The sequence below is a fragment of the Electrona antarctica genome (assembly GCF_951216825.1).
Source record: "Electrona antarctica genome assembly, chromosome: 6".
NCBI lineage: Eukaryota > Metazoa > Chordata > Actinopteri > Myctophiformes > Myctophidae > Electrona > Electrona antarctica.
The window spans coordinates 25,320,306-25,346,688 of NC_136811.1; the positions used below are offsets into that span (position 1 = coordinate 25,320,306).

At 44.9% G+C, this 26,383-nt stretch overlaps 1 protein-coding gene across 1 annotated transcript in view; it reads left to right on the forward strand.

The window, feature by feature from the left end:
• The window catches only part of dnah5 (dynein, axonemal, heavy chain 5), a 149,846-nt gene that overhangs the window by 42,821 nt on the left and 80,642 nt on the right, over window positions 1-26,383 (forward strand). Inside the window, exons 35-50 of the mRNA XM_079504311.1 lie at window positions 1,009-1,162; window positions 1,694-1,857; window positions 8,848-9,004; window positions 9,796-10,008; window positions 10,421-10,645; window positions 11,523-11,695; window positions 13,318-13,388; window positions 13,506-13,613; window positions 14,078-14,265; window positions 15,661-15,855; window positions 16,934-17,068; window positions 18,376-18,483; window positions 19,305-19,458; window positions 20,008-20,154; window positions 21,357-21,598; window positions 25,556-25,732. Coding sequence (XP_079360437.1) covers window positions 1,009-1,162; window positions 1,694-1,857; window positions 8,848-9,004; window positions 9,796-10,008; window positions 10,421-10,645; window positions 11,523-11,695; window positions 13,318-13,388; window positions 13,506-13,613; window positions 14,078-14,265; window positions 15,661-15,855; window positions 16,934-17,068; window positions 18,376-18,483; window positions 19,305-19,458; window positions 20,008-20,154; window positions 21,357-21,598; window positions 25,556-25,732 — 2,611 coding nt within the window. The remainder of the gene's footprint in view (window positions 1-1,008; window positions 1,163-1,693; window positions 1,858-8,847; window positions 9,005-9,795; window positions 10,009-10,420; window positions 10,646-11,522; window positions 11,696-13,317; window positions 13,389-13,505; window positions 13,614-14,077; window positions 14,266-15,660; window positions 15,856-16,933; window positions 17,069-18,375; window positions 18,484-19,304; window positions 19,459-20,007; window positions 20,155-21,356; window positions 21,599-25,555; window positions 25,733-26,383) is intronic.

Here is a 26,383-nt window from a genome sequence, read left to right on the forward strand (position 1 = left end):
TCCTGGTGGTGGCTTCTCACTGGGAGGAGTAGGACGAAGGCCCTATGTCCTCCTGGTGGTGGCTTCTCACTGGCAGGTGAGTCAGTAGGTGACAACACAGAAATGTGTGTGGGGAGGAATTAATTGGCATAACAATTTGCCATTCGTTTAAAGGTCCCAATTTTTTCCTGTGCCTTACCCCTTATCAGTAAACTTATTTTATTTTTATTTTTTTTACTATTTTGAAAAACCTACACCAAATCTCTTTGGTGTAGGTCTTTAGCGTCACTTCACTTTCTAATATGTTGTTTCACTGTAGTGAAACAACAAAAGTATTTCTGTGATATAGAGATGATTCTTTTCTGCATTAATTGATGATTTAATTGACTATATTTGACTGTAGCGGAATGCACTGTCCTGCATATAATTGGCTGCTTATCTCAGACTAGAATTGCCTCCTACACCTTCAATCAATCACACCAACACTGCTTCTAATTAAGCACATCTAATGGCTAAAACACCTACAGCATAAAAAAATCATAACACCACAATAAAATGACTAAGATAGCAGAAACAAAACTTTTAAAACAAGCGGGCATAAAGCAAAGAAAGAAAAAAATAAAATAAAAAACAGCTGTAACTAACAAAAATGCTTTCTTAAAAAGGTAGGTCTTGGCCCGGGCAGCTAGTGCAGTATGGCTCTTAAAATGCACCACACAGTGGAGGAGGTGGAACAGATCAGAATTAGATGAATTGATACCGAGAAGAGGCAAAGTTAATTGGGCAATTCAGTTTACTGTAATTGCACCAACTATCACCTCACTCAGATAATGTCATCATTTGCCCTGATCGTGTGTTACTGTAAGTATGTCTCCTCCGGGACGATTGCTAATACAAGCCATTATTGCTGTCAGATAATGCAACCTTTTTCAAAGCTATAACTAAGTTTTATGTAATGTAATATAATGCTTTCAGCCTGATGAAACGTTATCAAGTGAACTTATACTTATCCTGACTGGACCTCTGCAGATACAACACTCCGTTTAAGGCCCAGATTCAGAAGTGGGTGCAGAATCTGTCCAACACCACCGACATTATTGAGAACTGGATGACTGTGCAGAACCTGTGGATCTACCTGGAGGCTGTGTTTGTAGGGGGAGACATCGCCAAACAGCTTCCTAAGGTACATTCAATTACACTGGGCTGAATTGGATTGGGTTTTTATCTATTATAGATTTTGTGATCCCAAGGGAAAATTACGCACGCACGCACACACGCACGCACGCACACACAGCTTGCAATGTATTGTTCTCTCTTTAACCAAACCTGAAATAATGTGCCTTTAATCTTTAATCTTTTTAATGGGAAATGCTGTTTATGGCTAGTGCATCAAAGTTCAGAACCATCTGGCATTATTCAGTGTTGTTTTATTCCATAGCTTCAGAAATACATTGAACATTGTCATGCATACAAAATATAACAAATATAACAAAAAGTACTGTGTTGTTTTGAATGAAAGTGGGTAACTTGCATATTTACTGATGCAGCACATTATTCAGTTAACACATAGCCTAATATATTAAATTCCTCAGTGTTAATCTAAATCTGAGTGTACAAATGTAAGCAAATGGACCTGTAAGGGTTAGAATTTGATAAAGAGCTGTACCACACAAATCAGATGTGAGCAGCTAACTAATGTACCCAACTGCTTTAGGAAGCAAAGCGGTTCTCCAACATCGACAAGTCATGGGTGAAGATCATGTCCCGTGCCCATGAGATGCCCAACGTGGTGCAGTCATGCGTGGGAGACGAGACCATGGGACAACTGCTTCCTCACCTCCTTGAGCAGCTGGAGATCTGTCAGAAATCACTCACAGGGTGAGTGGGGAAAGATCATTCACAACAAAACAGAAATGATCACTCTCAAGCCACCGTAAACAAGCTGACAGAATGACGGGCATGAAAAAAAGAAACAAAATTAATTCATTCCATTTGTCTCAAATAACGATTAAGAAGTCCTTGGATAGGCGTTTATAAACGTTCAGCTTCTGCCTATTCCCTTTGATCACCTTTATGTAACATTTTCCTTATTTTGTTTTGTATTTGTATTGTATGTATTGTATATGAATTTGTACTCTATACTGAAAGACTGAAAGTTGATCAAATAAACTAAACTAAAGTAAAGCCTTGATCAGAAACTAGAAAGTAAAAGAAAAGTGACATTTTGTTCGTATCATTGTTATTTTATTTTAGACATAAAATAACGTTAAAGGTTACTTTAGTAACCACGGTTGTATATATAAATTGAACGAAATACCTTTCGTTTATGGGTAGGTTTCCTTCAAAACCTAGCTGCAGAACATTATTTTATGTACTCCCAGGACAGAAAATTCTAGAATTTTCGCTGTCCTGGGCTCTAAGGGTGACGTAGGAAGCCACGCCTATCCCGTATAGATACCTGCGTGGCTACGTCAGCCCTCATTCGGAACTTTTCTTCTGCTTTAGAGAACAGAAGGGCGTTCCACGAAAGGTATTTCGTTCAATTTATATATACAACCGTGGTTACTAAAGTAACCTTTAACGTTGTATTATATAGAAATTTCACGAAATACCTTTCGTTTATGGGACTTTATGAACTCCCGTGACCTGAACTTCCAGTGGGTCCCAGGTAAACCTTTTGGGAGGGGCTCGGACCCTTTTGGGTCCAGAACCTAGTCCTTGTGGAGAGCAGGAGGCAGCGCTATGCTGCCCTGATGCCTTACTGAGCAGCGGCCCCCAAGACCGCGTGCGCTAGCGAAGGCGCTGCCACATCTAGGTTATAGTATGTGGCGAAAGTCGAGGGTGTAGACCAGCTTGCTGCTGTGCAGACTTCCTGAATGGAGACACCCTTGTAGAGTGCCCAGGAAGCTGCCACACCTCTTGTGGAGTGGGCCCTCAGGGCTTGAGGGGAATCCACGCCTTGGCTAGTGTAGGCCAGACGGATGGCTTCCACTATCCAGTTAGAGATAGTGACCTTCGTGACGGGCTTTCCTTTGGTCCTGGCACCCCAGGACACAAAGAGTTGGCTTCCTTGTCTGAAGGGAGCCAGTCTATCCGCGTATATGCGTAAAGCTCTGACTGGGCAGAGGCAATTAAGCCTGCTGTCTTCGTCAGAGGAGAACGGCGGGGGATGGAAAGCCTGTAGGTTCACTGGCACACACACTGAGAGAGCATTTTTGGGAATGAAGGCGGGGTTTGCCTTTAGGGTGACCTTGGTCGACCCCTCATCGAACCTCATGCAGTCTGGAGAGATCGAGAGCGCATGTAGGTCGCTGACCCTTTTTGCTGTCGTGAGTGCGATCAGGAGAGCCACCTTCAGGGTTAGGAGCTTGAGGCTCACGGTTTGTAGTGGTTCAAAGGGTGCTGTAGCCAGCGCCTTTAGAACCAGGGACAAATCCCACGAGGGAACGAGGGATCTGCATGTCCTATGTTCCCTGCGTACACCCTTCATGAATTGTTTTACCAGCGGGTGCTTCCACACCGTCTGGTTATCAAAGCCTGGGTGGCAGGCAGAGATTGCCGCCAAATGGACCTTGACTGAGGAGAGGCCTAGACCGTTGTCTAGGAGCTCCTGCAGGAATGACAGGACGTCGATCACTGAGGCCTGGTAGGGGACTGTTTGGTCTGGTCTTCGTGAGCACCAATGCTCGAAGACGCGCCAGGCTGTGTCGTAACGGTCCCTTGTTGACTGGGCTCTGCCTTTCTGAATCGTTTCGATTACGTTCGGAGGTAGACCCACGGCAGTCAACATCACCCTTTGACGGGCCAGACCCATAGGTCTAGGTCCTGGGGGTGAGGGTGGAAGATCTCCCCCCTCGCTTGAGAGAGGAGATCCGCTCGAAGGGGAATTCTCCACGGCTGGTCGTAGAGGAGAGGGGTTATTTCCGACCTCCAGACCCCCCACGACGGGGCTATTAGGAGCACCTTCAGACCCTGAGTCCTCACTCTGTCCAGAGTGGGGCTGATGAGGGATAGCGGGGGAAAGGCGTAGAGAAGGGTTTTGGGCCATTGGTGTGACAGAGCGTCTAGCCCCAACGTTGATGGTCCCCTGATTGCGAAGAAGAGGGGACACTTCGTGTTCTCCTCTGTGGCAAAGAGATCCACCTTGGATTTCCCAAACCTGCTCCAGACCTGGGCCACTGCATGAGGGTGTAGTGACCAGTCTGAGTAGCGGAGAGGTCCTCTGGACAGCAGGTCTGCCCCTGTGTTCAGAAGACCTGGGACGTGACACGCTACTATTGAGAGGACGCGTGTGTTGCACCACAGGATCAGTTTCTGAGCCAGTTGATGAAGACGAGGGGACCTGAGTCCACCTTGTCTGTTGATGTAGCACATGGCCGTGGTGTTGTCTGTCCTGACTAGGACATGGCAACCCAGGATGCGCTGCTCGAAGTGTTTCAGGGCGAGGAAGACTGCCATGAGCTCTAAGTAATTTATGTGAAGGGCACGTAGTGGCCCCAACCATAAACCTCTGGCTGTGAGTCCTTCCATCGTGGCTCCCCAGCCTGTCATGCTGGCGTCTGTAGTGATGACTTTCCTGATCAGAGGCTTTCCCATGGGGACGCCCTCTGAGAGGGTTTTCCTGTCTGACCACCATTGAAGAGCTAGTATGCATTGTGATGTTACTGTTACCTTCTGGTGCCGACGGTGCATTGGTACATGTAGAGAGCCTATCCATCGTTGGAAAGGTCTCATATGTAGCCTTGCTAGGCGGATTAAATAGACCGCAGAGGCCATTAACCCCGCCATCCGGAGGCATGCATGAAAAGGAATCGAGCGTCCCCTTTTGAATGACGCCACGCACTGCAGTGTTGCGTCTATTCTCTCTTGGCTCAGGCGGGCCGTGTAAGAGATTGAGTTCAGTGTTATGCCTATAAAGTCTATTGACTGTGTTGGCATAAGCATGCTCTTCTCGTGGTTTATTATAAACCCAAGCGAGTCGAGGTGGCTGAGCACACGATGTGTGTGCGACAGTGCTTCTCGTGGAGAGTCTGCAAGTAGGATCCAGTCGTCTACGTATGTAGCGAGACGGATCCCTTGCTGTCGGAGCGGAGCGATAGCTGCCGCGGTGCACTTTATGAAGACTCTGGGACTCAGTGACATTCCGAAGGGAAGGACTGTGTACTCGTACACTTTTCCTCTGAACCCGAAGCGCAGAAATTTTCTGTGCGGCGGGTAAATCGGAATGTGGAAATATGCGTCTTGCAGGTCTATTGACGTAAACCAGTCCCCTTCGCGAATTAGGCGTAGGAGGACTGGTGGAGTAAGCATTTTGAATCGCAGCTTTTTTAAGTGACGATTCAATGCCCTCAGGTCTAGAATGGGACGGAGTCCGCCCCCCTTTTTCTTTACCAAGAAATAGCGGGAGTAAAAACCGTTCATTGATTGGTCGAGGGCCACCTCTGTGATGGCGCCTTTCTGCATTAATGAATTGATTTCCTCTTGCAGAATGGCGGCCTTTTGCCCGCTCGCTTCTGAGAAAATAATTTTCCTGGAAGTGGGCGGTTTCGAGGCGAACTGTAGCCTGTATCCTGTCTGAATTGTACGGATTATCCACGGGGAAGCCCCGGATATCCGCCATTGTGACAGATGACGTGACAAAGGGTTCCCTGTGCTTGTCAGCGTGGTGCATGGCCTGCCTAGGGGAAGACTTACTTTGTGTGAAATGTCTCCCTCTAGTGATTTTTTTCGGTATTGAGTTTGGAAAAAATTGGCGTGGAGTTTTTGGCCTGTGACAGCTAAAGCTGTCACAGTGTGGGTTATCTTTCCCACTGGGCCTATGCCCTTCAGAGTTGGTTTTATTGTTTTTTGTGTTTTTTGTTTTTTTGTTTTCTTTATTGAACAACGTGGAAAAACATACACATGTGAATTGCACATAACAATTTTCGGGGTCTGTACAACGGTGCTCACAGCACTGTGTACAGGCCCCCTTAAGCGCTTCAGCGCAGGCTCTGAGGTGAGATCTGTGATCCCCACCTCTGGCCTTGAACTCTGAGTGTGGTGGGGAAGATGACCCGGCCCGGGCAGGTCATTTGCGCTTCCCCTGGCCTCGGCCTCTGGGAGCGCTCCTGGCCTTGTAGGGCGGCGGAGAGGTGCGGCGGTCTGCTCTGCCTCGGCCTGCAGGCTGTCGCTGTCTATCTCCGCTCCGGTCCTGGGACCTGGGTTTGTCATCGGTCTTGGCCTTCCAGGGTGCCTTCTTAGCCTTGGGGCGGCCTACCGGGGCGGCCTGGTTGGCCAGCGGTTCGAGCGCCTTCATCGTCTTGGTGGAGGACTCGAGCTGTTGGATGGTCTCTGACATCTTGGCCAGAGCGTCCTTAAACATACTGTCTGGGTGGATATTTCCAGCCACAAACTCTTTCTTTGTCTCCAGGGAGATGGCGCTGGTCTGATCGACCCAACGCCATCTCTCCTGGAGGATGGAACATGCCATTGCCTTGGCGTTGTGGAGAGTGGAGTCCCTCTGGAGGGTGGCCATCTCGTGATTCAGGCGGCGTAACTCGGCCAGGTCTTCTGGCAGTTCCGCTAGCTGGACTTTAATGGACTTCTGTCCCATCTCAATGAGGAGGCTCTTCATGGAACCCTGGAGAAGTGCTCCTGCATTGAGGGCCTTCGCCACGAATGACATGTGTGCATACTGCCACTTGTTCAGTTTTGAGGCTTCCCTCACGCTGCTGGACAGGAGCTGCGGTTCCTTTACGTGGTGATCCACTCTAGGAGCTGCAGGGTTGGCCAGGTAGGCCGCTATAGCCTTGTCCATAGCTGGCATGAAGTCTATGGCGAGGGTTTGTTTATCTGGTATGTCGTTGGGCCCCTTGGCGCTGGCCTTGGGAAAATCCACCTTCAGGAGGGGTTCGTCCCAGGCGTGCATCATGGCCTCCTCGAAGCCCTGTGCCATAGGGAGCTTCTGTCTTCTAGGTGCAGGGGGGGGGGGGCGGACTCATCAGTCCTGCCTTCCCATGGTAGTACCTTGACAGTTGACTTAGGCCATGTGTGGTTACAACGTGCACTAGCCTTCCTGTATATCTCGTAAATATTGGAGTCATCCATGGGGGGTACAGGAGGCGGGGGGACAGGAGCCCTGGCTTGCTGGTGCTCCTGTATGTCCATGGCATCCAGGTCGTCGAAGGGGCGACGAGTGGTGCTGACGTAGTCCCCGGGGGAGAGGTCATCATGGCCATCTCGCTCGTCCGCGTAGGCCTCGTCCAGGACGTGGTAGTCCTGGAGTTGCTCCTGGAAGGAAGGGAGCTCGTCATCACGAAGCTCCCCTTCCTCCCTGGTAGTCCAATGCTCCCCACCGGGAGACATTGCGCGGTCTGGGGAAGGGTCCAGGCGGTCCACCATATAGCTGGGTGCAACGGCAGGCTGTCTGCGTCTAGCTGTATGTCTGGGCGGGCACTCAATGGTGGCCTGCACGACGTGTTGTCGAGCACGTGGAGCTGGGGAAGAGCGGCGCGGTGCGAAGGTATCCCTTGGCCTCGCGCCATGAGCCTCGTAATCAGTGGCCTCGTGAGCCCTGGTTGCAGAGGCTGAAGTAGCGTACCTGTCTCGGCTAGCGCCGGCAGGTGCTGCTCTTGAAGAAGAGGCTCCGGTTGGGGCTCTGTTGCCCGAGTAGTCGAGCCTCTGTCTCGGGGTAGCTCGTTGTCCCTCTCCGGTGGTGACGCGGGGCCAAAGCCCCTTTGGCGGGACTTGTATGCGAGCTCGTCGCGGGGGAGGAGTGGGGCTCCTCTCTCGGAGTCCGTGGGCGGCAAAGTTGTCATAATACCTTTGGACACGTCCGAGCCTGTTGTTTAGGACGTCGTCGTCCATTTTCTCACAATGGAGGCAAACGGGACCGATTTCCTCCATGGACTCACGGGTGTGGGTGAGGCCGAGACAATACATGCACTCGTCATGCCCGTCTTTGCCCGACATCGTGTTCCCGCATCCCCAGGTGGAGCACGTCTTTTGTTTGGGGCCTTCTTGACAGTCGGCGGGCACCGGCTGTCCTCGATGGCGTCTTTCCCCGGGCTGGGTCTCCCTCGTCAGCGACATGGTTGCTTGTAGAGAGAGGAGTCCGAGTGCTTAACAGCCACAGGTTTATCTTCCTCGTGGCGTGTAATAGTAGACCACAGGCGTATCTGCCTAGTAGCGCTAAGCTAACTATGGATAGCTTTAAGCTAACAAACGCTAGCTTTAGCGAGAGAGAAAAAGAGGCGCGAGCTGTTTTTTCGACAAGCTAGCGTAGCAACAAGTTGCCTAGAACTCACTTGTGTCGAAGTTCGGCTTTTTTTCTCGAGAAGTATCCTTCTGTTTGCTTCGAGAGTGTGCCAGAGATCTCACGGTCCTAAAGAATTAATCTCTCGGCCGAGTTTGCGAGATATATTACCCTGCACACACTGGAATGTTAAAGTTCGTTCTCGCAGCTTAGCAGAAGAAAAGTTGAATGAGGGCTGACGTAGCCACGCAGGTATCTATACGGGATAGGCGTGGCTTCCTACGTCACCCTTAGAGCCCAGGACAGCGAAAATTCTAGAATTTTCTGTCCTGGGAGTACATAAAATAATGTTCTGCAGCTAGGTTTTGAAGGAAACCTACCCATAAACGAAAGGTATTTCGTGAAATTTCTATATAATACAACAGGATATACTTTTCTTTTACACTGTGAAACTTCTGTTACTCCCTTTTTATATTGGAATGTTTTGCTATACACATTCCCAGTTGGTGTAATTAAACATGTTCTATTGTTTACATTAATGGGTTTACTCTGTTCTTCAGCTAATGTACATCATTCAAGAAACCAACCACCATTCTCTTTCAGCTGTGATAAGATTGTTCTGTTCTTTCTTTCAGATACTTGGAGAAGAAACGGCTGCTGTTCCCTCGTTTCTTCTTCGTCTCAGACCCTGCCCTGTTGGAGATCCTAGGCCAGGCCTCTGACTCCCACACCATCCAGGCCCATCTCCTCAACGTTTTTGACAACATAAAGTCTGTCCGCTTCCATGAAAAGGTACATCGTTTGGGATATGAGTCTGCACAAATTTCATTTTTTTTGTATCTGTCCGATAGGGAAATAAGTGAATAAGTGAAACAAACCATGGCATCATGGTTTGATCCACAGAAGCCTAGTTTATACTTGCCTTATTTATACTATGTCACATGGCAGATCTATAAGCTTACAGATACACAGACTAAAAAAGTAAACATTAAGCAAGAGTGTCACTCAAACCATTATTGCACACTAGCACTAGGAATAGAATGCTACATTTATTTGTAATTCTCCCTCACATTACTTACATACAAGGTCCTTATGTGGCAGCATGACAATTAAACGGATTGAAAATTTGCATCAAACTATTAGTTTGGTGAAACCTCATTCATACAGGTCAAAGCTTGTATTTGTTATGAAAAACCAACCTTTCAAAAATAATAATTATCGCCACATAATATTCGCCTTCTGTGTTCTCCTGATACAGATTAGCCTGTTTAGATATTAGTGTGGAAGATTTATTTCCAAGGGGCGGTTTACAAACAGATTCCAACGTCAGAGCAAAAAAGGCTCACTTTGAATAGTGGGCTCTGATTGGTCACCCACAACTAAGGGGTAAGCGAAATGTAATTCAAACTGAGGAGTGCCAGACCAATCTCCCCATGGATTTTTCCCCCCTGTGGCAGAGTCGTCTGGTTTCCAGGCTAGATACAGATGAGTTTGAAAATAATAATAATAATTAAACAGTGCTGAAGGGCTTCGGTCTGTGATAAACAATAAAACGAAACAATAAAACAAATTTCACTTCTCAGGTTTATGACCGTATTATGGCCATATCATCACGGGAAGGGGAGACCGTGGCTCTTGATCGGCCGGTTTTAGCAGAGGGCAACGTGGAGGTGTGGCTCCATGCTCTGCTTAAGGAATCGCAGAGATCTTTGCACATGGTCATCCGACAGGCAGCTGCTACCATCCAGGAGTCTGGCTTCCAGCTCATCGAATTCCTCGACTCCTTCCCTTCTCAGGTGATTCAAACATAATCACATTCAGATCAAATGTTGTGTCAAAAAGCGTATTTAATTTTGTGTTTAAACTGATCACATTGATATTATCCAGTATAAGGTAAGAATCAATTCAAAGTCAGATTTAGTTTTTATCATCAGTGTTGAGTCTCATCTTCATGCCAAGCCAGTGTTTTGCAGAAAGGAGTAATTACTGCATTTGCCAGTGTGTACTGCCAATAATATAATAATGATATTGTCTTCTTGGCCTATAGAGATGATTCTCTATTGGAATCACTCTATCCATTAAATTCTAAGCTCTGTGCAGAATGGCTTAGGTCCAAATGGCCTTTGTAATTTCAGTGTCGTGAGTTATGCGTTCCATGAATGTCATAAGCGCGCATAAATCTCCAACTGATCGCGTCCTTGTTTGAAGGTGGGCTTGCTGGGTGTCCAGATGATTTGGACAAGGGACTCCGAGGAGGCTTTGACCAACGCACGCTATGACCGGCGCATCATGGCCAAGACCAACCAGCTGTTCCTGGATCTGCTCAACACGCTGATTGACATGACCACCAGAGATCTAGGGGCTGTGGAAAGGACAAAGTATGAGACACTCATCACCATCCATGTCCACCAGAGGGACATCTTTGATGACCTGGTGAGTAGAGCAGGATGATGGATGACTACATTTGTTAGGTGTGTACAGGAGCTTTCCGCCTGCGTTGTCCAAGCAGCCGACACCTTTCAGTGAACCTATAAAAGTTTACTTTAGTGCACTACTTCTTTATAAATTGCCCGCCAATTTTGTCTAAAAGTGTGGAGGACGTTTTTCAAAACATTTCCATCTACTTTTGCTTCACCATTATCCTTCTATTCCTACCCTTGTTGAATGTTTTTCACATGGTCTCTCCTCTATGCTTTCTCTCACTAATATGTGACCGAGTCTGGCAAATAGGCCCTCATCTCGACAAGAGTCATTTTTCAGTTTTGTACAGATTGTTAAAGTACAGAATGTGCAGCCCTTCTTCTTTTCTCTCTTTGACTTCACCTACATTTGACATCTTATTTTTATCCCCCTCAAGTGCCTTTCTCCTCATCCCTATATCTTCTCCATTCTTCCCTCTACGTTCTCTCAATCTTCCCTTCCCCCTGTGCCTCCCGTCTTTTTGCTTTCATATTCCTGCTGGCCTGTCTTCAAGTCCACCTTTTCACTTTATCTCTCTTTCACCTCATCCCCTCTAATCCTCAACTCCCATTACTTTCTTCTTTGATTTGATTGATTTGATTTGCACAACAGTTTATATATACATGCATAATATGTTAATTCTTTCCATGGGAAAGTTTGCAGTTTGTTGTTGTGCTGGTGAGGTAAGAAACCCTAGGGGGGCTTATGTGAGAACCGCACCGTATTACATTACATACAATATGAATGTATTAACATTAAACATTCTGCCATATCCCACATCTCCCCTGTATCCCCATTCACCTCTGTCTGCACCCATTGCCTATCCTTCCTCTGCCCTCTCTCTCTACAGTGCCGGCAGCATGTGAAGAGCCCCAGTGATTTTGAGTGGCTGAAGCAGTGTCGCTTCTACTTCAATGAGGACTCTGACAAGATGATGATCAACATCACAGACGTGGGGTTTGTCTACCAGAATGAGTTCCTGGGATGCACTGACAGGCTGGTCATCACGCCTCTGACTGACAGGTACACGGTCACACTGAAACACAGAAAGATACCAGACAAAGATGTTTGTCTAACTAAAGGCAGGTCCATGGGCTTGACAGGTAGGGAACACGAACATGCACACGCACGCACGCACGCACGCACGCACACACACACACACACACACACACAGACAAACGCACGCACGCACGCACGCACGCACGCACGCACGCACGCACGCACGCACGCACGCACGCACGCACGCACGCACGCACGCACGCACGCACGCACGCACGCACGCACGCACGCACGCACGCACGCACGCACGCACACACACACAGTGCCCATGGAGGGGAATGTTTTTTAGGAGACGATAGGATAGCGGTTTTGAAGACAGGACAGGGGACAAATAACGAGCAGAGGAGGAGAAAGGATGCGTTGAGGGAGTTGTTAGGGATGCTCTGAGATAACGGAATCACCACTGTCTCTGACAGGGTACAAAAGAGAGAGCAAAAACACAGGGGGAAAGAGGTGCATAATCAGGAGGGAGTTGCATCCACACATAGAGACAGAGGCAGGCAGGCAGGCAGGCAGGCAGTCAGGCAGGCAGGCAGGCAGGCAGACAGGCAGGCAGGCAGGCAGGCAGGCAGACAGACAGACAGGGGGAGAGACAGGGGGAGAGACAGAGGGAGAGACAGACAGACAGACAGACAGACACGTGGGAGCACAGAGCAAGATGAGAAGAGACAGGGGAGAAAATAGATGAGAACAGACAGCAGCATGGAGCCACCAGCAGACATCAGACAGCTAGCTCCCCAGAGAAGTGGCATCCTCCAGGCCTCGTGGCCTCAGCACTTCCTAATGCCTGGCTCCCTGTTTTTCTGTATCTCTGCACCCTGTTGTTTTCTCTTTCTCTTTCTGATGTTGACTGCTTCCATGTCGGATGAGAATTAATTGAGGCCTTGACCCAAACAGTGGGTCGGGATCCATGTTTGGGTCGCGGACCCATTTTTATGGGTCACAACAGGCAAATATCAGTCTGATTCAGTTTCAATATCAGTTTATTATTTCTATGAATCTTACATGACCCGGACGGCTGGCGTAGATGTCCGGACACCTGCTATTTTGAAAAACATTTTTGAATAGTTAAAATAGCCAATCTACATCGACATGTTGTGAGCTTGTAGATTGCCTCTTTTAACTATTCAAAAATGTTTTTCAAAATAGTAAAAAAAAAGGCAAAGAAGTTTAGGGATAATGGGTTGAGCATGGATGAGAGAGAGAGAGAACCAGATGAAGATCAAACGTGATATTTGTTTGAGAAAAAAAAAACATATTAGCAAATGTAACATTTTCCAGTCCAGCCGTATATGAGAAGCTACATTCCCTTCTGAAAAGAATGTTCATATTGTAACTGCTGGTGATTCCTGTCACCTCCAGCTCCACAATATGATATACCTTATTACCTCTTCACCCAGGTATGTCACTGTATTGTACTGTACTGCGCCCACGCAGAATTTAATAAATGAAACGACACTTCTTATACTGAAACTGTGTGTGTGTGTGTGTGTGTGTGTGTGTGTGTGTGTGTGTGTGTGTGTGTGTGTGTGTGTGTGTGTGTGTGTGTGTGTGTGTGTGCGTGTGCGTGCGCGTGCGTGTTCCAGGTGCTACATCACTCTGGCCCAAGCATTGGGCATGAGTATGGGAGGCGCTCCAGCGGGTCCTGCAGGAACAGGTAAAGCTGAGTGTTATTAACTCTTATGATATTAAAAAAATACAAAAATACAAATTAAATGTAAAAAACATACTGAAAACCGAGGTGTTATAAATCCTATGTTTGCATGCTTGTCAGGTAAGACAGAAACCACAAAAGACATGGGCCGCTGTCTCGGAAAGTATGTGGTTGTCTTCAACTGCTCTGACCAAATGGACTTCAGAGGTCTGGGAAGGATTTTCAAAGGTGAGAGACCGAGAAATATATGAATATATATATTTTTACAATATACTGTATCATGAATAACATTACATAATGTGAAGGTGTGGGATATGGTACATGCAGTTGTAGTCAATTAATGAAATGACCAAAATACAATATTGTTGCTGTCAGGCAGAAACATTGTATCTCCATATTTCAACTTGTAATGTTTTTCCCCCCATAAATGAATGCCCTAAGTTGTCGTACAAGAGTGTCATGCAAAAGTTAATACAATAGCTGCTCTACTATCTCACAGTGTATCACATTTTTGAAGGGTTTCATAAATATGGAACCAATGAAAAGTAAGGACATGTGACAAAAATATTTACTGCATTGAATCCATTGGAATACAGGTTGTTTCCTGAAAGGTAATGAGTGTAAACTGTACAAATGTACACTCTTCAGAGTTCAGTTAACACTCAAGTATCATGTGTGAATCCTGTGTCTAGGTCTGGCCCAGTCTGGCTCGTGGGGCTGTTTCGATGAGTTCAACCGCATCAATCTCCCCGTGCTGTCGGTGGCAGCTCAGCAGATCGCCATCGTCCTCACGTGCAAGAAGGAGCGACGCAAGAACTTCATCTTCACCGACGGGGACAATGTGGAGATGAATCCAGAGTTTGGCATCTTCCTCACCATGGTGAGGATCAGGGCAGGGGACACTTCAACGTTCAGTTGAAAAAAACACTTTAACCCCATACGTTGTTGAGTGGTGGCGCTCAGGGCGCTATACTAGTGTATTTTCTGTTTTCGCTCATTATTAAATATCTTCACTGAAAATAGACGATCCATGAGCTCACAATGCGCCGTGTTGTGCGCCGCATTGTACGTTTGCCGATGTGCTTTTTTTCAAGATACAGCTGCTGGGTTGAAGCTGCTGTGATGGACCAAGTATATACTCGAGTATACAAAAGTGCATTTTATTTTTGTATTTTTTTATGAAGATGATGCATTGTACAAGCTCACAACGTCTTGCACTTGAGCCACCAGATCCCCCTGCCTACATGTTGAGAATCACTGCTCTATTCCACTAATAAGCTACCACAAGAGCAATGTTTCTGTTAATTACAGCCTGCTGGAATTAAAGCATCATCTCACATATCGGTTAAAGTAAAGAACGATGACTTTCCCCTGCTATTTTACTGATTTATCAAGCTTTCAAATTTAATTCACAAAGTAAAAATGTAACACTAATTAAGTAGTATAAAGGTTAATTGACTGGGCAGGCGTGAAATGATCCCAGCATAATGGGTTCTTTTGCAGCCTTGTATGCACTATACATATTTAACAAGCTAACTACTATGCTAACTAGGTATTAGTTATATAGTATAATATTATTAGAACAATTCATTATTCAGTAAATGGAGCATCGTAGAATGGCTCTTGCGTGTTGAGAAGGGTAAGAGATTATACATTATTAAATTAGAGAGATTGTTGTGAATTTGTAAAGTACAGAGTGAGCATTAGCGTAGCAGAGGTGGTTCTGAGCTGTGTCCAGGGGCATTTCCCTTGCTCAAGGCATAATGACTTCTCTAAACTCTGATTATCTGATTACATCAGATAATTAAAGCCCCAAATGTACTGTAGGGGTTCTGTGTATGTGCAGCTAATAACTTCGCAATGGAAAACAATGTTAATAAAACAAAATGGAATTTGCTGTTGAAATTTTAATTTCTTTGGAGTGTTATAAAGAGACCATGTAAAAAAAATTAAATCATTATATTATTTCACATTTTCTTTTCCATTAGATGTTAAAATAATATTCAAACGTTTATTTGGGGTATTGTGTAACTAGTAAATGCTAACCAAGTTAAATGTCTAACTTTATTTCGTACGGTATGTGAAAATGCATCATTGTCCACCAGTGAAATGTATCTGATGGTGCCGATAGAGTGTAGAAATGTAATCAGTCCATTGGGTTACATTTTTAGACTCTTGGAGTAGTCAAACTAACACAGAGGATTTTACTGTATACTTACTGTAAAACCACAAGTCTGATTCTGATTTCAAATCTTTATATTTTGCACCTGATCAGAACCCAGGATACGCAGGTCGCCAGGAACTTCCTGAGAACCTGAAGATTAACTTCCGATCGGTGGCCATGATGGTTCCCGACCGTCAGATCATCATCAGGGTCAAACTGGCCAGCTGTGGGTTCATAGATAACATTGACCTGGCCCGCAAGTTCTTCACTCTGTACAAGCTATGTGAGGAACAGCTCTCTAAGCAGGTACGTACTGTAGAAATATACTAATGTTTAGTGTGCGTACTGCACCACATAGGCTATAGACCGATTCAGAAACGGGTCTCATGGTCACAGGCAACGTATTTCCTGTAGGCGGAGCCGACATAGCTGCGGTTTAAACCCGCACCTCTTCTACTACATTGAACTGTAGAGTGACTGATGTTAGTCTGCCTCAAACGTTATCTTTTACCTGCTTTTTACTAACACTAACATTACAAAGATGCCCAGAACATCGGGATGAACCGGTGTAGTTTATGCCTGTTCCAACAGTAGTGGCAATATTTTAAAAAAAAACGAACTGTCAAAATATCCACCGCAGTGGCTGAGACCAAAGCCATTGAGTAATGGTTGAGACAAAGCAGTGGAAGGTCCTGAACGATACATAACGTCAGTCTTACCCAATACCCAATCTTTATGTTTTATGAACACAAGGCTGCTGTACTTTATACCTCATAAAAGTCATTAAAGTTATTAAAGTATGACTAAGGCAGAAAATGTCCCATACAATATTGGGAAAAAAAATGTTTGGTTCATAAATGAGAGCAGTGTACAAACAGGGTGAATCCAAGTAGATGATGTACATGGCTATTTATGTAACCTTTTTAACCCCTTAAACCCTATATGTATACTTCATTGACCGGGGTACCCAGCGGTCTATTCTTGGGATCCTCCTTTTTTAACCTCTCCTTGCTGAAAATAGCCAATCTAAAAGCTCAAATATATCAAGTCACGATATGGGCATATATGGGCAATGCCCCCTTTTGTGCCCATATTTGGAGCTGACTGATTTGTTTGCGGCTAATGCCATGAGCAGAGCCTTGCCATGAGGACACATTGATGTCAGACAACACAGTCCTTATGGCTGAGTCAGAGCGATGTCAGCGGCCCACCTGCCCGCCTGCCCTCCCATTAGCCAATTTTAAAATAGGATTGTACACTTCTGAGTTAAATTAGCACTGAGTTAATGTCTCCTAATTGTCCTAATCACCATAGTAGTTATCTGTATATATAATACTAATATGCATATTGAAGTCACACCTCCCATCTGCATTCATGCTTCCAGGTGCACTATGACTTTGGCCTGCGGAACATCCTGTCAGTGTTACGGACTCTGGGTGCTGCCAAACGAGCCAACCCCAACGACACCGAGTCCACCATCGTCATGAGAGTCCTCAGGGACATGAACCTGTCTAAACTGGTCAGTAGTATAGTTAGACACCGAGTCCACCATCGTCATGAGAGTCCTCAGGGACATGAACCTGTCTAAACTGGTCAGTAGTATAGTTAGACACCGAGTCCACCATCGTCATGAGAGTCCTCAGGGACATGAACCTGTCTAAACTGGTCAGTAGTATAGTTAGACACCGAGTCCACCATCGTCATGAGAGTCCTCAGGGACATGAACCTGTCTAAACTGGTCAGTAGTATAGTTAGACACCGAGTCCACCATCGTCATGAGAGTCCTCAGGGACATGAACCTGTCTAAACTGGTCAGTAGTATAGTTAGACACCGAGTCCACCATCGTCATGAGAGTCCTCAGGGACATGAACCTGTCTAAACTGGTCAGTAGTATAGTTAGACACCGAGTCCACCATCGTCATGAGAGTCCTCAGGGACATGAACCTGTCTAAACTGGTCAGTAGTATAGTTAGACACCGAGTCCACCATCGTCATGAGAGTCCTCAGGGACATGAACCTGTCTAAACTGGTCAGTAGTATAGTTAGACAATAGAACAGTAAGTGGGGTCATGAGTCAACATCAGTTTAACCACTATAAACCTATTACTAAGAAGAACTCTTGTGATGGGAGTCCGCAGGCAAATACATGTAAGTTTGGCTGTCTAGGTGAAAAGGTTTGGGAACCACTGCAATAGACTTTACAGAATGCAATTATAACCATGAAGAACAATGACTGATTCCTTATATTAGATGACCCACCAGGGGTCTGAATAGATCCTTATGGGTCTGTACACTCTCAGTTTCAATTGTAGATTGGGGCCACAGAGAAAAAATAAATTGGTGATCCAGGGCTTAATGCTTTAAACTGTGGGTCCTTGAAATGAAAAGGTGACTATATCTACAGTATAGATGGATAGATCTCTGGAATAAAATCTAATCTGGTCCAGTCATGTGAATTAATAAAATAACATTTGGCAGACTGGGACACAAATTAACCCTACTCTGCGTGCATGCTGCGACTCATGTAAACCTGCTTCTTTCTCAATGAGGCATGATAAACTCTCCATCACTCCCTGTTCATTTCACTGATTGTGTGTGTGTGTGTGTGTGTGTGTGTGTGTGTGTGTGTGTGTGTGTGTGTGTGTGTGTGTGTGTGTGTGTGTGTGTGTGTGTGTGTGTGTGTGTGTGTGTGTGTGTGTGTGTGTGTGTGTGTGTGTGTGTGTGTGTGTGTGTGTGTGTGTGTGTGTGTGTGTGTGTGTGTGTGTGTGCGTGCGTGCGTGCGTGCGTGCGTGTGTGCGTGCGTGCGTGTGTACTAATGCCATTAGATTGATGAGGATGAGCCCCTGTTCCTGAGCTTGATTGAGGACCTCTTCCCAGGCATCCAGCTTGATAAAGCAGGTTACCCTGAACTGGAGAGGGCAATCGACATACAGGTAGGAAAGAGAAAGGAGGCGTGTATATGTGTGTATGTGTGTGCGCTCTCTGCCTCTAACACAAGCGTGTGCGCTTGTGTTAGAGGGAGAGGTTGGTGGTGTTGAAAAGAAACACTGGAAATCGAATGTCATAGAAGAGACAGAAAGAAAAAGAGAGCCAGAGACAGATATGCTCAGTCTACTGTATCTTTCATGTCACCCATAATTGCCTCAAGATATATTGCTCTGAAAGAAAGAAAGCATTGCATCGTTTGCCATTTCTAAAGTATCTGTGGCAAGTAGAAAGTGCTGAAAACAGATGTCGACACCAGCTATCACTATTGTCTACCGTTCTCATAATTTGTGTGTTTGCTTGCATTTCTTTCGTGAATGCACTTTTTTCTGCATCCCTGAATCTGTATACAGTATGTCTTGTGACTTAGTTTTTGTTGTGCTGTGAAAATGACGAAAGATAATTACATAACCTTTTTATGTCATGTGTGGAGCAGTATTGTGGAATATAAATGCCACAGAGAAGCATATTGACTGCATGAAGTCTGAATATTCAGCATTTAAGATTCAAATATTCAGTATAAGAGTCAAATTCTTGGATCCTTGACAATGCAATAATTAGAAAAATAGCACTAAATAGCAATAGATTTGCACAATGCAACAACTACACGATGCATCACTGTCTTCTGTGTGCGTCTGTCTGTCTGTCTGTCTGTCTGTCTGTCTGTCTGTCTGTCTGTCTGTCTGTCTGTCTGTCTGTCTGTCTGTCTGTCTGTCTGTCTGTCTGTCTGTCTGTCTGTCTGTCTGTCTGTCTGTCTGTCTCGGTGCAGGTTGAAGATGCCGGACTCATCAGCCACCCTCCCTGGAAGTTGAAGGTCATCCAACTGTATGAGACTCAGAGGGTCCGACATGGCATGATGGCTCTAGGTCCTAGCGGGGCTGGGAAAACCACCTGTATACACACACTGATGAAGGCCATGACAGGTTTGTGTGTGTGCATGCACGCACGTCCACATCCACGCTTGTGTTAGAACGACAGAGGAAAAACAGAGCAAGTGTCAATGACGCATTACATGAGTCAGCCTGTTCACATTGTCTATTTAAAAAATAGAAATAAAAAGACGTTTACATTCTGCATTGCTCCACCTCATTTTGGAAGGTCTGTGCCACGCTTCGGCACTCCAAAATATAACCCTGCTCTCTACATTATTCTGTGTAATTAACTCTGGTCAGTTCACAACCTAGCTTGACTCTCATCACACCTTAGCACACTAATATCCATACACTATGTAATGCTGTCTGAAGGCCATAGTTATAGAAGACTGACTGTATACTACTTTGTGTATAAATGTTTACTCTACTCTAAATCATGTGTTAACACTGTCATTTTACATATCATATGTAATAATAATATACAGTATACATGATGCCACCAGAGATGTTATGCTTTGTTTCTCTAGAGAGTCCTGTATATTTATGGTATTCTGCAACTGAAATTAATCTTGATTCTGATTTTGTGTGTGTGTTTGCCAGATTGTGGCCAACCGCACAGGGAGATGCGCATGAACCCCAAGGCCATCACAGCTCCTCAAATGTTTGGCCGCCTGGATGTCGCCACCAATGACTGGACTGATGGCATCTTCTCTACGCTCTGGAGGAAAACCTTGAGAGCCAAGAAAGGTTTGAGTGACTTCAATGTTGTTAGGATTGATTTTCCCGACTTTTCGCCCGAGATGAATTGAGCCGAGTTGTGATTAACCACATGAACACTAGCTTCTCTATTCTGTGGCAAATATTCATTGAAAATACCATCGTTGTCAGCATGTTTTAGATTATTTTCAATGAAGATTTTAAATTGAGGATAATTTATTGAACTTGAATTAGGTAGAAGTAAATCAAAACGCTGATAATAGTTTTTATTTATCAGCATTTATCAGCAGATAAGACTGTGTTGGCTCTCTATAAACAATTAGTATGAATCTTTAGTTAGGTAAGGTGCTACATTTTAATATTATTCAATTTAAGTACTGCCATTTTAATGAATGATGCGTGCTATCTTACCCTGGGACTGAGTGTACCAGTCCACACAAAATATTTATGTTAATCCAAACCAAGTAAAGTGGCTAACAAGGGATCCTTGCTTCACATTTGCATCTTCTGTTATGTATTCATGTCGACGATGTCGTGTCATGAAAATAATTATGGGTTGGTTGAGAATATGATGCATCATGTCATTAAAACACAGCACAGATGCATGGAATGTTGAGGACATTGGTCCCTACATTCAGAGTTACAGATAGCACATTTATTCGAAGGATAAGGCCTGCTTTATACTTGGTTGTGTGTGAGACCGGCACGCAACTAAGAATAAATTGCGCTTAAACCCCCTGAGATGCAGCATCTTGTTTTCAAGGGGTTCCTTCAAATCACAATGTTTTGCTTTCTGCTTAAGTAAAACTTGAGTTTGTGAGTCTGCATCTGGGAGTAAAAGTGTGGCTGTTTGTGCATTTCAGTATTTAATTGTTTACATGCTATATTACTGTGCAAAGAGTATAGTATTCTTTTAATCTCAGGCCGACATTCCCTCTCTCCCTGTCTGACTCTTTCTTGTTTTTTGTTGTTTCATCATGTTATCAGCTTTGAGCCACTGTCAAAATAATATTTATATATTTTTACTCAGCCCAAACGTTTAAGTCTTCATTACCAAAGAAGACTACCGTATTCTCGTTCTTGATGTATACACTGTAAATTCATTATGTAGCTACATACTGTACATCTTCTTGTTGACTTCAACCACAGTATCCACGATCCACGGTTATGTTGGAGGACAGGTTGCCTTTCTAGAATTGAAATTGACATTTATTTCGTTACTCATCTCTTAGGAGAACACATCTGGATAGTCCTAGATGGCCCAGTAGATGCCATATGGATTGAAAATCTGAACTCGGTGTTGGACGACAACAGAACACTGACTCTGGCCAACGGGGATCGCATACCCATGGCTCCCAACTGTAAGGTGGTGTTTGAGCCACACAACATCGACAACGCCTCGCCAGCCACCGTTTCACGCAATGGCATGGTGTTCATGAGCTCCTCTGTCCTCAACTGGAGCCCCATACTGGAGGTATAGTCAATTGATTAATTATTCAAGTGTTTATGGCTGTAATAATAATATGCACATGAATCAAAACATTCGCTCTGTGCTACAATGCCTCCAGTCTCGAGTTCTATAGTACTGTACAGATCCTGCCTCACCCCCACCCTAAATGGATATTTCACTTAAAATATTCTCTGCCCCGCCCCCTTCCTATACAAGCCCATTGTAACTTTAACCTCCATTTTAACCATGTTTGATTAATCAAAAACACCCGTCCTTTTTTCTGGTGACTCATTCTGCCCTCCTAATACACGAGGTTCCCGGTTTGTTTTTAATTACTTTTTTCTTTTCTTTTTTTCCCCTTTTTTATGGAGCCTGATGCTTTTCATCTGACAAAACAATTACACACAAGTTACAACATGTATCATTCGCCAGAATTAAGGACAGGTGTTTTCTTTTCTCTTTTTAAAAAAAATTGACCTTTAAAATTAAAATTGAATTTTAATCAAACATAAACAATAAGACTATGACAATACATACAACAAAAACTAAACAAAACAAAACAAGACAATATACGTACAATACACACAAGGGGAGATATCTGCCTCTCTTCTCTATTGATGATCATAATACATACAGTAAGTAGGTGAATCTGCATCTGCTTCAACAGGTTAAACAGATTTAACTGAATTTATACAAAGTCAGGTCTTATGGTAGAGACATGAGTAATCCATCTAAATCAGAGGACGGGTGTTTTTGATGAATCTAAAATGGAGTTTGAATGAGTTTATATAGGAAGGGGGCGTAAATACTGACTCGAGCAACTTTACTGTAGACGATAAAATGAGCTAAAGTTTTTTGAAAGTGAAATATCCCTTTAATTCTAATTATCACTATCACTATTTGATACGTGTATTGTTTTTAATTAATTAAATGAGTTTAGGTTAGTTTAGTTTAGTTCATTTTTGGATATCAACACTACAATTACAATTTACAATTTAGGCATTTAGCAGATGCTCTTAATCCAGAGCGATTTACAATAAGCAAAAACAAAAGCATGGCAATACATCACATACTGTACATAAAAAGTAGTTATCATGAAACATGCGTAAGCTAAGAGTGTAACAGTGGAATATCTATATAATGAAACTATACATATAAACTATACATATACTATAAAGTGCTATGACTACATAAAATGCAAGTCTGTATAAGTCTGTATAAAATGCTATCTAAGTCTACATAAAGTTCTATCTAAGGGGCTATGGCAAGTGTTACGGGCCATGATGGAGTCTGAAGAGGTGGGTTTTCAGACTACGGCGGAAGATTGGGAGTGAGGCTGCAGTTCTGATTGTAATGGGAAGTGCATTCCATAGTTTTGGAGCCAGAAGGGAGAAAAGTTTGGGACGTGTGGAGCGTTGTCCCGACGTTTTTAGTGAAGGTACTTCCAGCATCCCCGCGTTGGCTGATCTGAGTGCGCGGGAGGGTTTGTAGGGTTCGATCATACTTGCAAGATATGGGGGAGCCATACCTTTGGTTGCTTTGAATGCCCGGGCAGCGACCGGGAGCCAATGGAGGGAGCGGAGAAGGGGGGAGACGTGTGAGAATTTTGGCTGGTTGAAGACCAAGCGAGCTGCGGCATTTTGGATCAGTTGGAGAGGCTTAAGTGCACATGCCGGTAGGCCAGTAATGAGGGAGTTACAATAGTCCAGTTTTGACAAGACTGTTGTCTGGATTAGGAGCTGGGCTGACTCCTGGGTGAGGAACGGTCTAATTCGTCGTATGTTATAGAGTGTAAACCTACAGGATCTGGTGACAGCTGTGATTTGAACGAGAGCTGACTGTCTAGGACAACACCAAGGTTCCTGGCTGTTGGGACAGACGTTACCAGGGCATTGTCTACAGAAATAGTTAGCTCCCGCATAGGGCAGGACTTAGCTAGGAAGAAGAGAAGCTCAGTCTTGTCTGGGTTCAGCTTAAGGTGGTTGGAAGACATCCATTGTGAGATGTCAGCCAGGCATGCAGTGATGCGCTCTTCCACTTGGGTGGCAGAGGGGGGGAAGGATAGAAACAGTTGTGTGTCATCAACATAGCAGTGATAGGATATATTGTGAGCAGAGATGATAGTGCCAAGGGATTTAGTGTACAGTGAGAAAAGGAGGGGACCAAGTACAGATCCTTGTGGGATCCCAGTTTGGAGGGTTCGGGGGGGATGATAGCGAACCTTTCCAGGAAACCTGGTAGGTCCGGTCGTGAGGTAGGAGGAGAACCACTTTAGTGCTGTCCCACCGATGCCCAGATCAGCTAGGGTGTCTAGGAGCAGCTGGTGGTTCACCGTGTCAAATGCTGCTGATAGGTCTAGGAGAATCAGGACTGCAGAGTAGGAAGCAGCCTGGGCAACATGTAGTGCTTCTGTGACTGCAAGCAGTGCAGTTTCTGTGGAGTGGGCCTTTTTGAATCCTGACTGGTTTGGATCCAGCAGGTTGTTCTGTGAGAGATGGAGAGAGAGTTGGTTGGAGACAACACGTTCGAGACTTTTAGAAAGAAAGGAAAGGAGTGATACCGGTCTGTAGTTCTTGACATCTGAGGGGTCAAGGGTTGGTTTCTTGAGGAGTGGCGTTACTCTGGCTGACTTGAAGGCAGATGGGACCCAGCCTGAGGTTACTGAGGTGTTGATGATGGAGGTGATGAAGGGGAGCAGATCAGGTGCGATGGTCTGGAAGATTGGAGACGGGACAGGGTCGAGAGGACAGGTGGTAGGTCTAGTGGATGTCACTAGCTTTAGGACCTCGTCTGGGGAAAGAGGAGAGAAGGAAGACGTGCATGGTATGTTGGGGTTAGTGTTGGTTGAGTCAGATGCCTCTTTATGGGGGAGGGGGGAAAAGAGCTGCTGATATCGTCAACCTTCTTCTCGAAGTAGTTGACAAAAACATCAGCAGTGAGGGATGAAGGTTGAGTGGGGGGAGGGGGTTCAAGGAGGGAGGAGAAAGTGGAGAAGAGCTTCCTTGGGTTAGAAGTACAGGATTGGATTTTGGTGTGGTAGTAAGAGGTTTTAGCAGTGGTTAGTGAGAGGGAGAAGGAAAGTGGGAAAGGTCATCTGGTAGCTTTGTGTGTTCGTTCAGATCTGAGAGTTTCAGATAACCAGGGAGCCGGTGGACATGAGCGAACTGGCCTGGTCGAAAGAGGGCAGTGTTCGTCAAATGCAGTTTGCTTTGACAGCACATTTGAACACCCACTGTTACAGATACATGTGTTGTGCATGTGCACACACACTGAGCCCACGTGTGTGCCAAACACCAAAATACATATTGCTCTCAAGACCTGTCCAACGCCCACATGCTCACTGACCCCCCAGAGTACTTGGCTGCAACTGATTTAATGAGCACAGAGAACAAGCCTCCTCGCAAAACTCCTCCGGGGTGGCGGCATATATACAGTAGCTTCAAAGCAAGATGTTTTTTTTGTCAGATTGTGTACACAGAGAGAAGGATACACAACATGGTGAGCCATGGAAAAGACGATGTAAAAATCTCTTTATGTCTAATTGTCTATGGAAAAATGCTTTCCCCGTCCCTGAGAATACAGAAGCAGGATTGTTCCTTCTGTAGTCACATAAGTATAAAGATGATGATGATGGTGATGATGTTGACAATTGTGTGTGTGTGTGTGTGCGTTTGCGTGCGCTCGTGCATGTGTGTGTTTTAGTGTTTTAATTCATCAGTGGAGAAATAATAAACTCAGATTTTATAGTGTGCTTTTGTGTCATTTAGCTGTAGAATTGGGTTGCAACTAAAGTTGAGTATACATTAACTAATGAGAAAAGAGAGAATGAACACTCAGATTATATGATTGTCTCAAGGTGCACGGCCCAATACAGCCAGCGTTCACTTTTGAGTGCTGGCTGTCTTTTTCTTTTCCTATAAATTAAGCAATACCCCACTAAAAAATAACTAAATGACTGACAAAAACATGTTACTTTTTCAGGGCTGGTTGAAGAAACGCTCCCCTCAGGAAGGTGATGTGCTGAGGGACCTCTTCTCCTCCTCCTTCCCCGAGCTCTATTCCTTCAGTGTTCAGACACTGGACTTTAAGATGGAGCTACTGGAGGCGTTTGTCATCATGCAGTGCATCAACATGCTCCAGGGACTCATACCACCTAAGGTAGGCTGATGAGTCATCTCTGAGTACTCGCCTAACGGTCAGACATAATGCAGAGTCAGACAAATGATTTGCATTCGAGTTCAAAGGAATAGTTCACCCAAAAGACTACTCACCCTCATGTGAGTTGAAAAACGCAGCCTTTCTTTTCCCAAATAACACACAGTTAGAATGACAATTTAAGCATTTAGCAGGCACTCTCGCCCACTTACAAAGTGCAAGATCGGTAGTGCCAGGAACCCCTAGTCAACAAACGACAGGATAAATGGTCAAATAAATAGAGTGCAGAGAATTCAAGTGCTACAGTAAAGCCTTGACGACTGTAGGATACTAGGTAAACACAAACATACAGTTGGGTGCCACCGATATTGTCCCTTATCATTTGACCCATTTTTTTACCTCAAAACTTTTAAAAATCCTTCTAAATCCTGAAAAATCCTTCTAAATTTTCACGATTTAAAAAAAATAGCAGACCTACAAGCTCGTAGCGCGCCACTCGGTGGCGCGCTATGAGCTTGTAGATCTGCTATTTTTCAATGGCTAAATTATAACATAATGTTTAAAACACCAAAAGGGGTTCCCGCCCAAAATGGGTTAACTGTCCTTTTGCGCAGATCACGCAAACCTCAGCAAAAAGAAAAGGACAATATCGAT